The sequence below is a fragment of the Echiichthys vipera genome (genome assembly GCF_963691815.1).
Source record: "Echiichthys vipera genome assembly, chromosome: 1".
Classification (NCBI taxonomy): domain Eukaryota; kingdom Metazoa; phylum Chordata; class Actinopteri; order Perciformes; family Trachinidae; genus Echiichthys; species Echiichthys vipera.
Window position 1 is genome coordinate 37,300,599 of NC_139826.1, and position 18,776 is coordinate 37,319,374.

Genomic DNA, 18,776 nt, shown 5'->3' on the forward strand with positions numbered 1-18,776 from the left:
AAGAAACTTTAAAATTGTAATTACACCTTTTTTCTTATCGATGAAAAGTGTCTCACTGAAGAAAGAAGTGATCGTGAAAGGTTGACTGTTGTTGTTTGACGAAGCGTTTGGAAATAGTATTTTGAAAGGAAGTTACATCAGACTTAAAGACCAGATAGCGTGCACATCGAAGGGCTCCAGTTATCACAGCTAGGTTCATTTCATCATCACCTTTTAACTTCTGGCGTAAAATCATGCCATGGTCTTTTTCGGCACTTACAAACATCAAATAAGCCACGGAGACAGTTTTTTCCGTGTATGAACTATTTACGAGGAAATCCGGGAGAGCCGCTAACAGCTGGACGTGGCTAACAGTGATTAGCTCGGGGCAGTACGGTGAAGGCATTCAAAGGTCTTTTTTAACCACTAATACTGCTGAAATAACAGCAAACCTCTGCAGCAGCATGAGAAGAGTCCCTACACACACGACAAAGCAGCAACAGCGTAGTTAGTGAAGCCAGAGTTTATTAAAAGAGTGTTTTAAAGACTTACCTACTGGCCCCTGTACCAGCTCCTCTCATAGTAAAGTCCATTCAAGTGGATTACCAAAGTCAATCCCAAAGGAAGGAGCCCATTGGTGCTTTGTTTTGTGTGTAGGGACTCTTCTCATGCTGCTGCAGAGGTTTGCTGTTATTTTCAGCAGTATTAGTGGTTAAAATAGACGTTTGAATGCCTTCACCGTGCTGCCCCAAGCTAATCAGTGTTAGCCACGTCCAGCTGTTAGCGACTCTCCCGGATTTCCTCGTTCATAGTTCATATACAAAAAAAACTTGATGGCTTATTTGATGTGTGTAAGTGCTGAAAAAGACCACGGGCTTTTGCGTTGGAATTCGACTTCAAAGCCAGCGGAGGAACATACAAACTGCTGATTTCCAATCTATATGTTTAAACATGAATTTGCTTTATTACGTCAAATGAAATCAACATTTACACCCTAATTAACCTTATTCATTTCTCAGGTCAGTCCCGGTCTATAAACATCTTCTGTCTGTGTGTCATCTCACAGCGTTAAACACAGTAAGGCAGAGAAAAGGTTAGACAGGTACAGAGACACACTGTAGTCCTGTCGGTACCTCTGTTGACCGCGTCGTTGTGACTCATTTGGTCCTCCCCAAGCAACGTGACCTTTGTGATGATGAGTTTCCCGTCATGGTACAAATGTTTCATAACTCTGTGAAACCTGAGAGTTCGTGAGCTAATTTGACAGTAAATATGGACAAAGAGATCTCTGTTAATAACAAGCGCAGTGACGGGAACACGGTTCAAAGGTTCAAACATGAGTCCGATCGTTACAAACTTGTTTTTCACAGTTTTTAGAATAATGAGGAAGTTGATTTTATAATGGCAGACTTTTAGTTTCTGTTTCTGGCTCAGATTGAACCTTGTATGAATGAAACTTAATGACCATTGGCTATCGTATTGTTAAGGGATTCCTCTCTTCAATAGTTGCTCCAATACTTTCAGTATGTTTAAATCTACTTGTTTATTGACTTTATATCTCTTGACAACATCCAAACCACAAACAGGAAGTTGTGTGAGTACCAGTCAATTTTTCAACAACAGACCCAGTTTGTTTCATTGAAGTGGTGAAGTGCCATCTGCACTCTCTCTAATGTCCAGCAGGAGGGGACGCCACTTAAAGCTGCATTCTCTCTAATGTCCAGCAGGAGGAGACGCCACTTAAAGCTGCATTCTCTTTAATGTCCAGCAGGAGGGGACGCCACTTAAAGCTGCATTCTCTCTAATGTCCAGCAGGAGGAGACGCCACTTAAAGCTGCATTCTCTTTAATGTCCAGCAGGAGGAGACGCCACTTAAAGCTGCATTCTCTTTAATGTCCAGCAGGGGGAGACTCCACTTAAAGCTGCATTCCCTCTATTGTCCAGCAGGGGGAGTTTTGGATGTGGTGTGGGGTGTTTCCCACCAGTGGTGCCAGAATATTGGCAACATGCTTGGCAATAACCAAGTCCAGTTGCTTTTGACTGAAATTGCTTTGAGGAAATGCGTATTAGGGGCGTTTCAGTGAGATAGACCCTCCTCATTCTGGGTTTTCGACCCCTAATGGGAACCCACCTATAACAAACAAAACAGGGACTTACTCTTACAAACACTGTGCTGCTAGTGGTCAAACCCCCTAAAGGTACCTTTAAGTGAAAATCATCCGGCAGTCTGTGGTTCAAGATCATTTATGGATCTATTCAGAGAGCTACAGCGCTTTGAAATGACTTGTATCCCGTGAGGAACATAAGATGAGTCTTATATTGAGCATCCCTCACTGACTTAAGAAGTTGTTTTTTACTCACTGCGTTTGCTGTTACGCTACACATCAGTCTCACGTCTACGACTTTGGTTTACTTTCCAACACCTGACAGCAGATGATAGGCAGGTGTTCCCCCTGGCTGTGTCATTTTAATACCACACTAAGATTATTCTCATGAAAAGAAAAGAAAATCCCAACTCCGAGTCAAATGCAAGGTATTCATCTGCAGCAGGACTTAAAAACCTTTAATGGGAAATAATCAGCTGAGGTGCTGACAGAAGAATCCATTGTGTTGTCATTCACAATGGCACACGTTGTTTATGATCAAAATGTAGACCATTCATTCTTTCATTCATTAATTCCTGACTCTGTGACAATTAGCCCCGCTGAACTTGTATGAACCTGGATTTTCAGGTGCAGTCCAGGACCGTGCTGCATACCAGAATCAGGTTTTGGTTACAGTGCATAAATACTGTATACAACTGTAAAGAGCTGTTTTGAGGCGTTGCAAACTGGTGTTTAAAGCACAGAATAAAGAAACAAATCAATATTTTTTAGCTTTATTTTTGGCCTTTTTGCCTTTATTTGAAGGCAGAGCTCCAGACTGATAGGAAAGGGAGGTGAGAGAGGGAACGACACGTAGCAAAGGGTCAGGGGTCGAACCTGGGCCGCTGCTGCTTGACTCGACCGTTGCATATGAGGCACACGCTCTGCCAGGAGAGGCACTGGAACGTCCCGCTGTATTTAGGCCTGTAACGGTAACACATTTTGCTGGATGATAAATTGTCCACAGAAATTATTGCATGAAGCGATAATGTTGCCGTTTTAAGACCATTTTCGACTGATATGATGATAATGGCACAATAATACAAGTACACCCTTTAAGAGACCAATAAACGTTTATTTCTAAAGAATATTAACACTAGAACTCAAAGACATTTTGAATATCCAAAACAAAACAACAAAAAACAATAAAAGTCTGTCTATTTCAACACATTGGTGCATTTAATTCAGGTGAATTTCGGTTTGAACCCGAAGTGCTCCCAGTGTAAAGTAATGCACTTTAATTCGTATGCATTCAATGTATTTGTTACTGTATAAATTACGTCCAGAGCAAAGAAGGGAATCGTGTGACGTGGTATTAGAGTGATAAAGTCTGCGTAGGGAGGTAGGTCCAACCCGTTCTCATCCCATCTCGTCAAATACTGCCGTTTTGCCCCAGTCGCCTCACTGGGTAGTCCTGTGCGTCAAAAGCACGACGCTCCTGGTTGCTGTTCGGAACATGTTTATGTGAACTCACTTCAATCTACTTGGTTGGGGTTAGGCAACAAAACCACTTGGATGGGGTTAGCAAAAGATCGTGGGTAGGGTAAAAGGCGTGTTTGTAACGTAACTATAGTGACCCACAAGACGCACGGGTCATGAACGGGACATGAACCGCGTTCGAAGGCAAGTTGAACTGTGACCGCGGTTTGGCGCTCTTAATCCTGGAGCACTTACTCTGAGCATCTCATGGTTTACAGTTGAAAGGCTGGTGACAAAACGGCAGTATTTGACGCACTAGGGGGAACTTTTCAACTTTTTTCTAATCCTAACTGTAACCCACATGAAATATAGGTCTACCAAAACCCTTAAGTCATTCACAAAGGTAGTTTCCTGTGTACCCACATGAGAACGAGAGGGAGACTGTCAAGTTAATGATGGGAAGACACTCCAGTTGTTTCTTTTCAATTCAATTCAATTTTACTTATAGTGCCAAATCATAACAATAGTTATCTCAGGACACTTTACAGAGTAGGTAAAGACCACACTCTATGACTTATTTATGATTTACACAGACCCAACAATTCCCCCGTAGAGTACGGTGGCGTTGAAAACCTTCACTATAACAGACAGGAACGTCAGACAGACCCAGCTCTGTGGAGGACGCACATCTGTCTGCACCGGAGAGAGGAAGAGAAGGAGAGAGAGAGAGAAAAGACGGACAGATAGAAGACAGAGACAGACACACTTCCAGTCACTATAATAATATCTATAGTAATGTGAAGACAATCAGAGGACAAATAAGCATCAGTCAGAAGTTGGATGAATCTGTGATGGCGAGCCCAGGCCGGCGAGACTGTGGACGGTCGTGGAAGCGCTGTGGACCACCTGTTATTAACAGTATGTGTAGCGGTTTCTGCTTTAGTTATCTGGTGTAATTAAACCTGTGATTTTCATTGTGTGTGTACAACAACATCTCCTGCCGCCACTCTGAGCAGCTACATCTTCTTCTGCTGCCTTTTACATCGTCTGATGGAATCAAACTGAAAATGAGGCCCGTGTTTACGTGGATTTATTCATAATGTGCACGGAGGTCGGGAGAACGAATGATCGTAAAATCTTTGATCAGGGTAATTGATACGGCAGCTTGGCGGGCTGATAAAGGGAGCTGTTAACGGCGTTTTATCTGTGCTGTAACTCTACTCAGATGAACCTGAGTTTTGTGGCGGGACCATTCAGTGTGTCACTTCATTGTCTGCAGCCTCGCCAGTGGATATAGCTCAACCCTGGATATTACAAGATACTTATCAGCTTCGCCCCGCAGAGTGGAAAGCAAATGGAGGCGTCCAGACAAAGACGGTTTCTCTCTCTATCTCTGAGAATCCTAATTGTCTGGTTTTCTCATGTAGCCAACGAGTGTTACAGCTTTTCATCCACCGGTCAGTCGCCCAACCCCTGAAACTCTCTCCCTCTTGTTTTCTGGCATCGCTCCGCCCGGGAAGCCAACCTTTCTTTGGCTCTGCCTCTGTCGTTGTCTTGGCAAAGGCCAGTCCTCATATTAGGGTTAGAGATGAACACAGGAGCTCCAAATGATGTGGTTATAACACGATAGCCTGCAGTTCTTGAATAATAACCCCAGATTAGACTGCACTGACTTATCAGACTTAGGTATCGGCCTGTTGAAGTCTTCTATCAACAGTTTAATCAGTTTATTTGTGCTGTGATTGGCTTCACATCACAGATCGCATCTGCTGTTCGTCTTTGGTCCGTTGATGAGAAGTTTGACCTTCTTTTACCTAAATGATGAAAAAAGTCATGTAGTTTGTGAACGCCTTCATGAGAAAATGTTTTCCTGTCGCCTCTGTGGTGAAGTCTAGTCAAAACATCAACTACCTGGCCTTTTACATTTCTACAAACCACAGATACATTACGTCGCTATAAGTCAAATTAATAATAATAATAATATATTGGCAATAGGCAAATTATTTCAGATTCTAATTCTGAATGTGTCAGAAAGAAATCAGCAAAGAGACCGTCTGAATGGGTCGCCATGGGCAGGTAGCTAGGCTAACGTTTCTTACATGTTTAAGGTGGTAGGTCATGTTCGTCTTACGTTACTTACATGTTTAAGGTGGTATGTCATGTTTCGTCTAACGTTTCTTACATGTTTTAAGGTGGTAGGTCATGTGACCTTCTTGCGGTCATCCTTGTTCTTTTGAGATTGACAGTGAGTGTCACGACTTCCTGTATCTGGCCCTTCAAATTATAAGCCCTCCAGCCTTTTAGGCCAGCCGCCAGTCACATAGTCACATAGATTTTCACTTAATTTTGACAAGACCAAATGTTCCAAATGTTTTTTTTTTTTGCGACCAATGGACTCATGGAATTTAGTTTGGCTAATGATATTTTGGTCGACCAGTGCTTGGTCGACTATTTGGGGGCAGCCTACAAAGCTCCAATGTAAAGAGATCATTTTGGAGTCAACTCCATCAAACTAATGGAAAGACGTGTTGGAATCCAAGCCTGTCTTGTTGGGGCGGCAGTAGGTCAGTCCATTGGTGACTTGGCTGGGAACCGGAGGGTCGCTGGTTAGTGTCCCTGTGTGGACCATGAATGGAGCGTGGACTGGTGGCTGGAGAGGTGCCAGTTCATCTCCTGGGCACTGCCGAGGTGCTGTTGAGCAAGGCACCGAACCCCCAACTGGTCGGGGCGCCGGTCACTGGCAGCCCCCTCACTCTAACACCTCTCCACTAGTTGCATGTATATAGGTCATGTCTGTGCATGTGTGTGTATTGGGCCTGTGTGTGTGTAAAATGAAAAAATAGAGTGAAAATTGAATTTCCCCATTGCGGGACAAATAAAGGAATTCTTCTTCTGCGATCGAGGCTGGAGGCGTTTGGTTTTGGCTCAACTATTTTCAACATGCCTGCCGGGTCCCAAACATTCTCATTTTACAGTTAAACTTTACCCTGAGATGTGTTTCTGACAACATTTTAAGCTGGAAATATGTAACACAGCAACATAATCTTGTTTCATATTTGATCAGCACAGCCTAGTTTGACTTTGGAGTTTTATCAGTGGAGTTTTGGCGAGCCTGGTTCGTTGCGGGGGATGGACCGCATTTTCATAAAGTTGAGGTCCAGTCATGGTTATGCAATTTGGGATACGTAGTGAGGTCAGCCAACACACAGCACTTCCATCATGCAACAGGTGGCGGGATCTCCTGCTCTGCATAGAAAGTGGAATCTGTTAACTTCATATACATCAACTTATTTGATCTACGCGTCAATGAAGCGGTTCAGCCGTACAACAGAAATCTGGTGGGGATCTGCAGTTTACTGGGTGCACTTTTCTAGTTGATGAATGTCCAGTGACATGCATTCAGGGGAGGCAGGTGAGGCTGCAGTACCTCTGCCTCAAGGAAGGCGGCGATAGTGAGCAGCCTGATTGCATGCCACCAGCCAGGTCACGGTGAACTCTGACCCGTGTGCAAAAAGTAAACACAGAAGTGTGCTGTGCGACGCTGTAGAGCTTAGCGACAAGCTGTCATTTCTCGCCCTGAAAATGGAGGATTTGATTTCTAAACTAAGACATTTTTCAAAGCTGGACTTTCAGTCAAAGCAAGAAGTCATTTACAAGTAAAGGTAAGATATACTGCAATATACAGTGGCACTGGTGTTTTAAAATGGTTTTCAGCATCCTATTCTCTCCTGTTCTCTTATCCTATCCTATCGGCATCCTACTGTATGTTTGTAACTGTGCCTCCCCAACCCCAACCCTCACTGCGCGTCACTGTGAATGTCATCCCTCTCAATGGACAAACCAAGCTAACTGAAGTAACCTTCTTACTCATCGATGTTTGACCAGGAAACATCTGGTCCTCCTGTAAGATTAAGAGATTTCTCACCCAAGAAGACATCACTGGAATCTGTTGAGCTCGAACATCCGAGCTCCATTCGATCAGTTAACACAGAACCAAATGTTTTTCCCTTTAACAAGTGTGTGTTTTTTCCTCCAGCCTGCTGAAACACGGAGACGAGTGCTTCGAACCTGCATCCTGCCCCTGTCTGTGGAAAGGAAAGGAGTATTACCCCGGAGACAGAGTGTCCTCCCCCTGCCATCAGTGGTACGTTTATGCACGTATACGCGATCACATCAGGCTTTTACAGACAGCTCCGTTCAGTGATATTTAATGTCTGGTGCTTCCGCGTGATCTTTTCCTTCCTTCAGGGGGGTCTTCATCTGTTCTGTCAGGGCGCACAAATTTGTATTACCCTCACCAATCATCATCATGAGTTATGACAAATCTGCAACAACGCTGCTAATTTTTCAAAGTCAGACGTTGCACTGAAAAGCGCGGAGTCCTGAGATTGTCAGAGTGGCGAAAGAGGCCACCTGATATCCATAATTCTCTGTTATTACGGGATAGAAAAAGAAAACAGAGCGGGCCCTTGTGTGACTTTGACTCCCTTCTGCTTCAGACTGTTCATCGCCGGTGAAAGGAAACACTCTCCCAGTGATCTCAGTCATTCTCCCATCCTTTCATTTTCTTCTTCAAGCCGTAGTCAAGGGAAGACGACGCGGATGACAGGCTAATGGCGCAATGAGCCTTTTTGACGGTTCAGACACTTTTCTGCCCGCTGTAAACCCGAGGCCCCCCCCCCCACCGACAAAGGGAAGGCCATTAGACGCCCCGGCACTAAGTGGGAACAAGTTGATGCTGAATCACTGAGGCTTTGCTGTCTTTGTAGTGTTTGCCAACACGGGACGTTCCAGTGTGAGTTTCATCCGTGTCCATCCATGTGCACGGCTTACGGAGACCGCCACTACAGGACGTTCGACGGACTGCCGTTCGACTACGTTGGCGCATGCAAAGTCTATCTCGTAAAGGTAATTAAAGTGTTGATTTAGAGCCAAAACTATGATGTTGCATATTTGAACCCATTGACTTCTCTATACTTGTGCTTGTGTCAGTTTTTATCGTGAAATACTCAATACTGGAATCGATCGCTGCAGTTTCTGGTAAACATGGTCCTCTTGCGAAGTTCGTAGCTCAAAAAATGAAAGAGAGAAGATACATTTTGTTACCTTTTAATAAAGTAAAACAAACTAAGACTAGGTAGATGGATAGATGGATACTTTATTATCATTATTAACAAATAAATACAGTGTAAACTTTTGCTCAGATAAACAGACAAAAGGCGCCACATAGTCTTTGAAGGGTTATTTATTTTATAAAACAAAATAAAATACCTTTTTATCCTGCGTTTACAAATGGACTTCTAAAGCTCCTTTCTAGTCTTCTGACTACTCACATTCACCCGTTCACACAGACATAAACACTGCTGGCAGTGGACATCTACAGACCATCTAATCTAACCATTCACACCACATTTACACACCCATGCGCAGCACGGGGAGCAATTCAGGGTTCAGTGTCTTGACCAAGGACACTTCGACATGTGGACCGGGGGAGGTGGGGATCGAACCGCCAATTTTTCGAATGGAGGACGACCCACTCTTTCACTGATCCACAGTCGCCCCACACTACTACACACTTCACACAAAGCAGTTTCAAAAGCAAGTGTTGCTTTTGACTGAAAATTGCTGAGATTGCTTTGGGGATAACGATGACCTGGACAAACATTCACAGGCATTTATTTACACATTTATGTTTTTTTGTTTAACTACTTCTTTCATTCATCTTCAACCGCTTGTCCCTATCGGGGTCGCGGGGGGGCTGGAGCCGATCCCAGCTGATATTGGGCGTGAGGCGGCGTCCACCCTGGACAGGACGCCAGTCTATCACAGGACACATAGAGACGAACAGAGACAGACAACCATTCACACCTACGGGTGATTTAGAGTCATCAATGAACCCAACACCTGCACGTCTTTGGACTGTGGGAGGAAACCGGAGAACCCGGAGAAAACCCACGCGGACATGTTTAACTACTTAAACTTGCAAAATGTTCCCGTCTAAAGCAAGTTTAAACGGTGATTTTCACACGTTACTGACACAAACTGAAAACAGTGGAAACGATGTTCTTATTGGGCTGAAAGATTAAAAAACAACAAACAAACACTGTAACGGTCCTTTACAGTTAAGGGACAGAGTGTGACTGAGGATGGACAAAGGTTTCCAATGTTTTCCTTCCTCATAAAACATCTGCAAAGACTTTTTAAATTATTATTATAATTATTTTAAATCCTGGATTGTTAACGTCCATGTTTACTTGCTAACAGTCTTCCTCTTCCCTGTTTCTGTTACTGGTTAGAGTTAAAAAAATAAAGTAAAATAAAAAAACAGAACCTTTTTTTACATCAACCATCAAAGTGTAAGGAAACGTACAGTCATGCAATAATAACGAACCAAAAGAAACCAGACTTTCACTCCGCGATACCTGATAGATTTACCAACACTGCAGTCACGTGTGTATTCCTCAGCATATTTATATGATATCAGGTTTAGTGTCATCGGTGTTTAGTAGTTTCTGTGATGGTGTTTTCTCTCCTCCACAGAGCAGCGCTGACTCGATGCTCAGTGTGACGGCCGAGAACGTCGACTGTTTCGACAGCGGCGTCATCTGCAGGAAATCTGTGCTCATCAACATCGGCAGATCCTTCGTGGCGTTCGATGACGACTCTGGCAAGCCAGTAAGAGTCACTTTCAATATGCATAATATGTATATATATCACCTGTGGTCATGAAAGCTGGGTCATGACCCAAAGAACGAGGTCGCGGGTACAAGCGGCCGAAATGTGTTTCCTCAGGAGGGGGTCTGGAGTCTCCCTTAGAGAGAGGGGGAGAAGTTCAGCATCCGTGAGGAACTCGGAGTAGAGCCGCTGCTCCTTTGCGTTGAAAGGAGCCAGTTGAGGTGGTTCAGGATCATCTAGTAAGGATGAACCCTGGGCGCCTCCCTAGGGAGGTGTTCCAGGCACGTCCAGCTGGGAGGAGGCCTCGGGGAAGACCCAGGACCAGGTGGAGAGATTATATCTCCACACTGGCCTGGGAACGCCTCGGGATCCCCCAGTTAGAGCTGGTTAATGTGGCCCGGGAAAGGGAAGTTTGGGGTCCCCTGCTAGAGCTGCTGCCCGCGACCCGACCCCGGATAAGAGGCTGAAGATGAGATGCAGTTTACCACCAGCAGCAAATGATTCTGCATGAAAAATAGGAAAATAAATGTTAAAATACAGAAAATGTTCGACTGAATAACGTGAATGTTTTGTCATCATTTTATTTTTGTTGGCTGATATTTTTAACTCCATTTTGTCCAATTAAATCACTTTGTTTCTCGCAGAATCCATCCAGTGTGATCGACAGGAAGCAGAGGATGTTCATCTGGCCAGCCGGATACTTCACCGTGGTTCATTTCCCCGAGGAAGACGTCACCGTCCTCTGGGACCGCAAGACCACCGTCCACGTCCAGGTCGGACCTCGCTGGCAGGTAGGACGCTGGTTCAGTGACTTTTTCCATCTCCAATTGTCCTCCTTGAAAATAATTCATCATTCTAAAGAGATTGTTTACAGGATCTGATGATATTCAGGGCGCACTCACACTGTCCATCCGTACCGTGCCCAAACAGGTTTCACGGCTAAAGTCTAGTTCGTTTGACCAGTGTGAGTGCAACTGTAGCGGTACTGGAGCGGTACGCTTGTCGACCACGGCCCATTTGGGAGAGGTGGGCTTTTGTAAAGCACGTTTGCACATGTATGTGCACGAGCGTTACGCACGTGTACGAGCACGAGGCCTACGGCGGTTCTGACGTCATTTCCTGTGCGCCTGTTGGGACGTAGAAAAAGAAGGAGGGACCATGCGCGGACATTTAAAACAATGGTGGTGAAAGGTTCACGATGGTGTGATGCGGAGGTGGAGTGTTTACTGCAGATTTGGTCGATGAAAGATTCAAAAATATAAATATATAAATATAATATCCTTTCTTTCTTTTGCTGCACATCTATTATTAAATTGTTTATATTATTAGTATTGTTGCAAATATGTTTGTTCTGTCTATTTTGCTCCCTTGTTTTGTAAATTCTTGTTTTGTTACAGTGAAAAAAAAAGAAGTGGCTATGAGGGTGTTAATGTTGTCTGGTTAAAAGGAGATGTGGGTGATGTGTTCAGGGGAAGCTCAGTGGGCTGTGCGGGAACTTTGACATGAAGACGGTGAACGAGATGCGGACGCCCGACAACATCGACTCCCCGACTCCACAGGAGTTTGGCAACAGCTGGACCGCAGCAGAGGTGAGCCAAACCCCGTCCGTCTCATCACCACGTCACACTTACAGCTGAGTACGATAGCTTTAAAGTTAGCTTGTTCGAACACACTCATCCCGTTAATATTCATTCATGACTGAACACGTTTAACAACTAAACTTCCTTTGAAATTACACCAGAAGTACATGAACTCAAGCACTGTAGTCTCTCTACTGGAGTGTTTCCATTTTACGCCTCCATACGAGAGATTGGTGGTTCAATCCCCACCTCCCCCGGTCCACATGTCGAAGTGTCCTTGGGCAAGACACTGAACCCCAAATTGTTCCCCCTGCTGCGCATGGGTGTGTGAATGTGGTGTGAATAGTTACATTAGATTAGATGGTCTGTAGATGTCCACTGCCATCAGTGTGAATGTCTGTGTGAACGGGTGAATGTAACAAACACTGTGAAAGCGCCTTGAGTAGCCAGAAGACTAGAAAGGCGCTGCACAAGTCCATTTACCATAAATATTACACTTTTTACTCGTATCTCCAGAGGTGTTGAATGTTCGTGATAAACTGAAGGATGAAAATTCTTCTTGATCTGAATAAAGTCTGTAAAAAGCCTCTTCGATCAGCTGGAAAATGCATCGTCACAAAGCTGAAAACATGAACTTTTAAGAGACACACAGTTCTCACAGGACAGCCACGCTACAAACACACGATGGTCTTATAGAGTGTGATGCACTGATGAAGATTAAACAAGTCTACGGGATGTAAAGGAGTTAAAACGAGCCCAACCTTAAATATCTACAGCAGGAAAACGTAACATGCAGGAATATTAACCCACAAACACCAGATATAAAACAATTGGCTGCTCTAAAAAGGACATTTAGTGCATTTTGCTGATAAAACGTCACTTTAACGTTTTGAAATCAGGACTGTAACATGTTGGGATGTATTTTCACATTGTGGTGTCTGTACTTTTACTGATTTAAAGGATCTGAATACTTCTACCACACCGCTGCTTTTCAAACTTTACTACATGACCTCTCATCAAAAGTTGCAACTCAACACCAGTGTGTGTGTGTGTGTGTGTGTGTGTGTGTGTGTGTGTGTGTGTGTGTGTGTGTGTGTGTGTGTGTGTGTGTTTGTGTGTGTGTGCGTGCGTGCGCGTGTGTTTGTGTGTGTGTGTGTGCGTGTGCGCGTGCGTGTCTCTGTGTGTGTGTGTGTGTGTGTGTGTGTGCGTGCGTGCGTGCGTGCGTGCGTGTGTGTGCGTGTGCGTGTCTCTGTGTGTGTGTGTGTGTGTGTGTGCTCAGTGTGTGAACAGTCCAGATATCAGACACCCCTGCAGCCTCAGTCCGCTCAGAGAGCCGTTTGCAAAGCGGCAGTGTGGCGTCCTGCTCAGCGAGGTCTTCCAGGCCTGCCACCCGGTGGTGAGTACGAGTACAACGACAGCCCTCTGAGAATCCAACACTTAATACTCACTATTGAGCTGTAAAATGAAATAAATAGATCGTTAAATAAATCGTTTTAAAGGGTTTTTAAAAACTAAATCCTCATTTTTATTCGCAAAACATTGTTTGTTCTCCCTGGTGCTCAGGTGGATGTGACCTGGTTCTACATGAACTGCCTGGCAGACACGTGCGCCTGCAGCCGCGGAGGCGACTGCGAGTGTTTCTGCACCAGCGTGGCGGCGTACGCCCAGCGCTGCTGCCACCAGGGCGTGCCTGTCGACTGGCGCTCCCCCTCTCTGTGCCGTGAGTCAGAACGCAGGGGGCGAACATCTCTGCTTTCCCTATAGATCTCATTCTTCCTCTTCTTATTTTTAGAATAATAATAATCATTATAACCACTAATACAATCATTAGTAACTGCTCTTTATAAAATACAGTATGCCTCATTAAAAAGTGGTACCTTTTTTGCTTTTGAACATCTATAAAAATTATATATTTGAATGTTATTAAGCGTCTCTGTGCTTCTCTCTGCAGCGTACGACTGTGAATTCTACAACAAAGGTATGAGAAGCTCTCCACTGACTTATACGCTACGTCACACACGGATCTATAAATGATGCATAACTGAGGTTTCCACACATAAACATAAAGACATTGATAAATCAGAAGCTATATAAATAACGCAAGAAAGAGCGAGTCTCTTTATTGACAAAGGTTAAACAGGATTATGTGTGGCTACTTAACTGGCTGTATTTCTGCTGCCAGACAGTCACTGGTTGAGTTTGAAAGTCTGACGATGTTCGCAGCTCTGACAAAAACAGATCTACTAACGCTATTCACTTCATCTTCCAAGAAGAAGAAGTGAATAGAAAACAGTGGCTGCCTGAAACTGCTGGAAAAATACATCTGACAAATCCAAAGAACGAGTTATATGGTTAACAAACTGTTTCACTGCGCTGTTAAGTATGTGAGGTTTGTTGTATAAGAGCTAAAGCTGCATGAAAACTCTCATGATACTACATTTAAATGGCCTCCCGTCTGCAGTTCTGGGTAAAGGTCCCTACAGCCTGATAACCTTCAGGGATCGGACGACGCTGTTGGCAGCCGGCAGGTCCAGTGGCTCCGTGTTCCTGCAGCGGGGCAACCTTAGTGCCACCGCCAGCGCCAGCGCCAGCACCGCCGCCACCCCTGGAGTCCTCTCGCAGTTCATGATGACGCCGGGCCTCAGCAGAGCCCGACCTCACGGTGAGTTTCATCTGTTCAGACGGTCACGGTTCAACTTCATTTACACAGCTGGATCGTATTTCGCTACAAGAACCGATCGATTTCTTCTTCTCTCACCTGTCACGATTATTTATCTGTGAATTTGATGCAGAAATGAAAAGTCTTTAAATGCAAGAGCTTAGATTTACTGATGTTTCTGGACACATCGTGAGGATTTCATCAGCATCAGACAGATTTGACCCCCTCCCGTCAGTGTCCATGATTCCCCCCCTCGAGCTCGTTTCGCCCTCCCTTGTCTCTTAACGACACGCAGAGCCAGAAGTCGGCCGGCTAAAAAACACTGTGTTAGCTAGTTTTTGTATTGTATTTTATTATTCATTTATTGCAGACTTGTAATCCAAAGATGAGAAAAAAAAAAAAACAACACATTGAGAAGAGAAAAAAGAAGAATTAACAATTTACACATACAGTCTGAAAAGGGGATGGAAGGAAGCAACGCTTATAAATTTCCAACCCCTCACCCAGCACCACCCAACCCAAAATAACATATTATAACAATGCAATATATTGTAGTGACACAAACAGACATACATGACAAACAGACAGACAAACAGACAGACAGGCCCAAACTTTTCCTGCTTCTACACCCCCTCTTCGCTCCAGAACATATAGGCAACAGAGCAAATGCCAGCCAGGCAATTAGCAGATAGACAGGCATTCAGACAGACAGGTGTTTAGACAAACAGACAGACCCTCAGACTGAGAGACAGGCAGGCATCTATACAGACAGGTGTTTAGACAGACAGACAGACCCTCAGACTGAGAGACAGGCAGGCATCTATACAGACAGGTGTTTAGACAGACAGTTAGGCAGAGCGATAGACAGACGCCTAGACGGACAATGGGTGTGTCCGTGTGTGCGCCCGCCGCGTGTGTTTGGTATCTTTGGTGAATCAAAACTAACGGTTTGAAGTCAAACACTTATGCAAGTCATATGTGTGAATCTGGAAGGAAACGACACATTAAGACGAGACGACTCGCGGTTAAACAGCTCATTCGGCAGCGCTCTGTGTTCTGCCGACAGGAAAACATATCGCTGTGGTATCTGCACACCGATCGAACTTTCCCAAACTCCACTACAGGAGTTCCCTTTCATGCGCTGATACCGCGTCCACTGTATCCTCCATTAGTAAAGCAGACACTTCTTTCTCTCTACACTGACACTAAATGAGTGTAAAATAAAACTATAAAGCCGCTCAGCTAACCACGAGGTTCCCACGCTCACTTGGACATTAACCTCAAGGATGCTTTGCCATGATTTTCAAGGTCTTTTTCAAGGAAATCACTGCACACTGCTCCTTTGATTAACAGCAACTTCTCAGCTGTTACAGGTAGTATTTGCATCCATGTGCAGTTTTACAACAGCAACAACTTCTACAAAAGCAACATATTGTTCATTTCTGATAGAATAGCCTCTATTATCGTTGTAATAGCATTGCAACGAAATTTGGAGTGCAAGATCAATTTGGTGCATTAAAAAAACACGTAAAGACCAATTTAAAACAGTTAAAAGGTGGTTGAGGGCGACACGGTGGGGTGGTGGTTAGCACTGTCTCCTCACAGCGAGAGGGTTCCTTCTTAGAGAGCTTCTTAGATGACGCACACTAATGTGAACATTATCTGTAACAGAATGAAGCTGTTTCTGTGTCAGGACTTCATTGAAGAGATATGTTGATGATGATCAAAATTCTCCTGCTCTAACATTGCTACACTGATTCTCCAAATCTCAAATTAATCATCTCCTTATCACGAGAAAAATGGTGGAAAATTATCTTGTTATCACGAGAAAACAGAGGAAATAAAATGTGTGTAATGTAGGAGCTTTTAGGGCTTCCGTAAAAAACAGAGAATTTGGAGTCGTTGCGGTTCTAAAGAGTTTGTTGTGTTTCCTTCTCCACAGACACGTCGCGGGTTTCCTTCGAGGCAGCCGACAGGCCGAACTACTTCCTGTACGCGAACCCCAGCGGCCAGGTGAGGCTTGCAAAGTGGGAGGAGAGTGCGGCATTCTGGGACGGAGCTACCTTCGTCCTCCACAGGAACACCTGGATCCCCGGCTATGACTCGTTGGAGTCCCACGCGAAACCCGGCTTCTTCCTGCACGCCACTCTGGCCCGCCTCCACCTGCTCAAGTACAGGCACACGGACAGCTTCCGCAAGGCCACGCTGTTCAGATTGACAGGTCAGCAGCACTGAAACGACCGACGTGCAGTGAACACATCACACACCGCTCAACAAGTCAGGGTTACTGAGGCTGCAGTCAGGATGAAAGTACCAGATTTCAAACCAAGCCCCCACCACAGCGACTTCCTGGTTGATCCAATCAGGAAGTGCCACAAACTGCAGTTCTCTGAGTGTCCACTAGGGGCAGGTTTCATAATAGAGCAGTTTCTCATTGACCCCCATGTTAAACAGGCCGTTTTCACAGCGTCATTAAACCTGTTTAATGCCTGGGACAAAAAAAACATTCTAGTCTGTATGTTTAGTTCATATCTCCATGACAACACTGAGGGGGGGGGGGGGGGGGGGGTGTACCAGACTAGTTTTTTTTTTATTGGAGGTTAAAGTTTATGAATAATTAGGGGCTCTTGAGTGAAAGCTAGCCACTGGCCCTCACTTCTCCTCAGAGGTAACCGTCAGCCAGATGGACGTATCTCCCTCCCCCCAACGTCACATACATGCCCTTTTTTGGTCAGAGGAAAAGAGGCGGAGTCAAAGTCTGACAAGATGGAGACTCCCGTAGGCGAGGACGATTGGATCAAGTTGTGAGAACGGACCCCGACGGAGACACTATGTCTATTTTTTATACATGCATATATGTTTCCAACTGATTGTGTTGTGATGATGTGCTTCCTTATCAACACACTGTTTGTTAATAATGTGTTTCATTTGTTTTGAGTTGGAGACAGGGACAGTAAAACGCATGTTGTCCCGATGTTGAGGTTCTCATTATATTTTTAAGGCTAAGTGAGGAATCAGGCAGCTTTGCTGAAGGTTCAGCCGGCCACCAGGAGTCAAAGGTCAAGAGCAGTGACTCCTCTGGCTGCAGACTGGGCTCAGAGCGCAGCCAGGTTAATCACCGATGCTAAAAATACAGCAGCATTTGTGTTGGGGAAAAAAAAGCCTGGCAGCCAATGGCAGATTGGATTTCCTGCTGACGGCAGAAGAAGTCCAGCCTTCAGACGGACACTAATGGCTTTCTAACTTCATCACATTACTGCTCTGCGAAAACATTTGAGGATCCTTTTTAGCCGGGCTGGATTAGTAACCTGATATACTTCTTCTAATACAGGGTTTCCTGCAGAATGAGGCCACATCAGAGGGTTTTTTATTTAGTATCAATGTTGTGTGAGCAGTTTCATCGAGACACTTCGGACAGTGGTTTATTTATTGCACATGCACGCATTGTTTAAAAGACTACAGAACTTTATTTTACGTCTCAACCAAGGTAACAATTTCCAAAAATACCCGAACATGTCATTAGTATCAAAAGATAGACATGACATCCAGACCATGGTGGGAAGAGTAAGGGCCACTACTTTTATTTATTTTACTTTTCTATGTTATTGTACCTCTAAGGTTGCAGGGATATGAGAGATGGACTTGCTGAGAGAGTTTTATACCTTACCTACTTGTGACTTTGAAGTAAAAGTGTGTTTTCCATCAGGCCCCAGCCCGGACGCCACGCCCGGTCCTCGCTGTCAGTGGCGGTACGACTCCTGCGTCATCCCCTGCTTCAAGACCTGCAGCGACCCGTCAGCTGAGGCCTGCATCACCATTCCGCAGTGAGACCTTTGACCTTTTCACCAACTCTGCTAACCTCTGATCTCGTCTTTTATTAGATCCTCAAATGTGTTTTATTTATTTAAAGTGCAGGAAGGACGTAGTTAAAGGGTAAAAATAACAGCAACAACATTTTTATATTGGAAAAGCATAAAGATTTAAACCCTTCAAACTGTTTTTCTGTGTGATTTCCTCTTCACGTCTTCGTTCCTGCACTGAAACAATGTGGGGGTTACGTTTGAGACGATTGAGACCCGTGTTTGTTCAGTCACAAGCAATGTGTTTGATAACCTGTTTTATATCCTTGTTCATGGCTGCGTTGCTCTCTGCAGAGTGGAGGGCTGCCTTCCTGTCTGCCCCCCACACATGGTCCTGGATGAGGTCACCCGGCGCTGTGTCTATGTTGAAGACTGTGAGTATCTCCTGACAGATTTCAGTGGTGTTTTGCTTCAGATGTTAAGACGCTCCTCTCAGTCTGTCTCATAATCGGTGTCTCTG

The 18,776-nt window shown here is 44.7% G+C and overlaps 1 protein-coding gene across 1 annotated transcript in view; it reads left to right on the forward strand.

The window, feature by feature from the left end:
- otog (otogelin) overlaps nt 1-18,776 on the forward strand; it is a gene marked incomplete at both ends in the record, with an annotated part of 83,817 nt that overhangs the window by 39,072 nt on the left and 25,969 nt on the right. The window contains 12 exons of the mRNA XM_083920565.1: nt 7,579-7,686; nt 8,312-8,450; nt 10,083-10,217; nt 10,862-11,008; nt 11,687-11,806; nt 13,077-13,193; nt 13,361-13,517; nt 13,749-13,775; nt 14,259-14,459; nt 16,399-16,677; nt 18,163-18,280; nt 18,611-18,690. Of these exons, the coding sequence (XP_083776691.1) occupies nt 7,579-7,686; nt 8,312-8,450; nt 10,083-10,217; nt 10,862-11,008; nt 11,687-11,806; nt 13,077-13,193; nt 13,361-13,517; nt 13,749-13,775; nt 14,259-14,459; nt 16,399-16,677; nt 18,163-18,280; nt 18,611-18,690 (1,628 nt within the window). The remainder of the gene's footprint in view (nt 1-7,578; nt 7,687-8,311; nt 8,451-10,082; nt 10,218-10,861; nt 11,009-11,686; nt 11,807-13,076; nt 13,194-13,360; nt 13,518-13,748; nt 13,776-14,258; nt 14,460-16,398; nt 16,678-18,162; nt 18,281-18,610; nt 18,691-18,776) is intronic.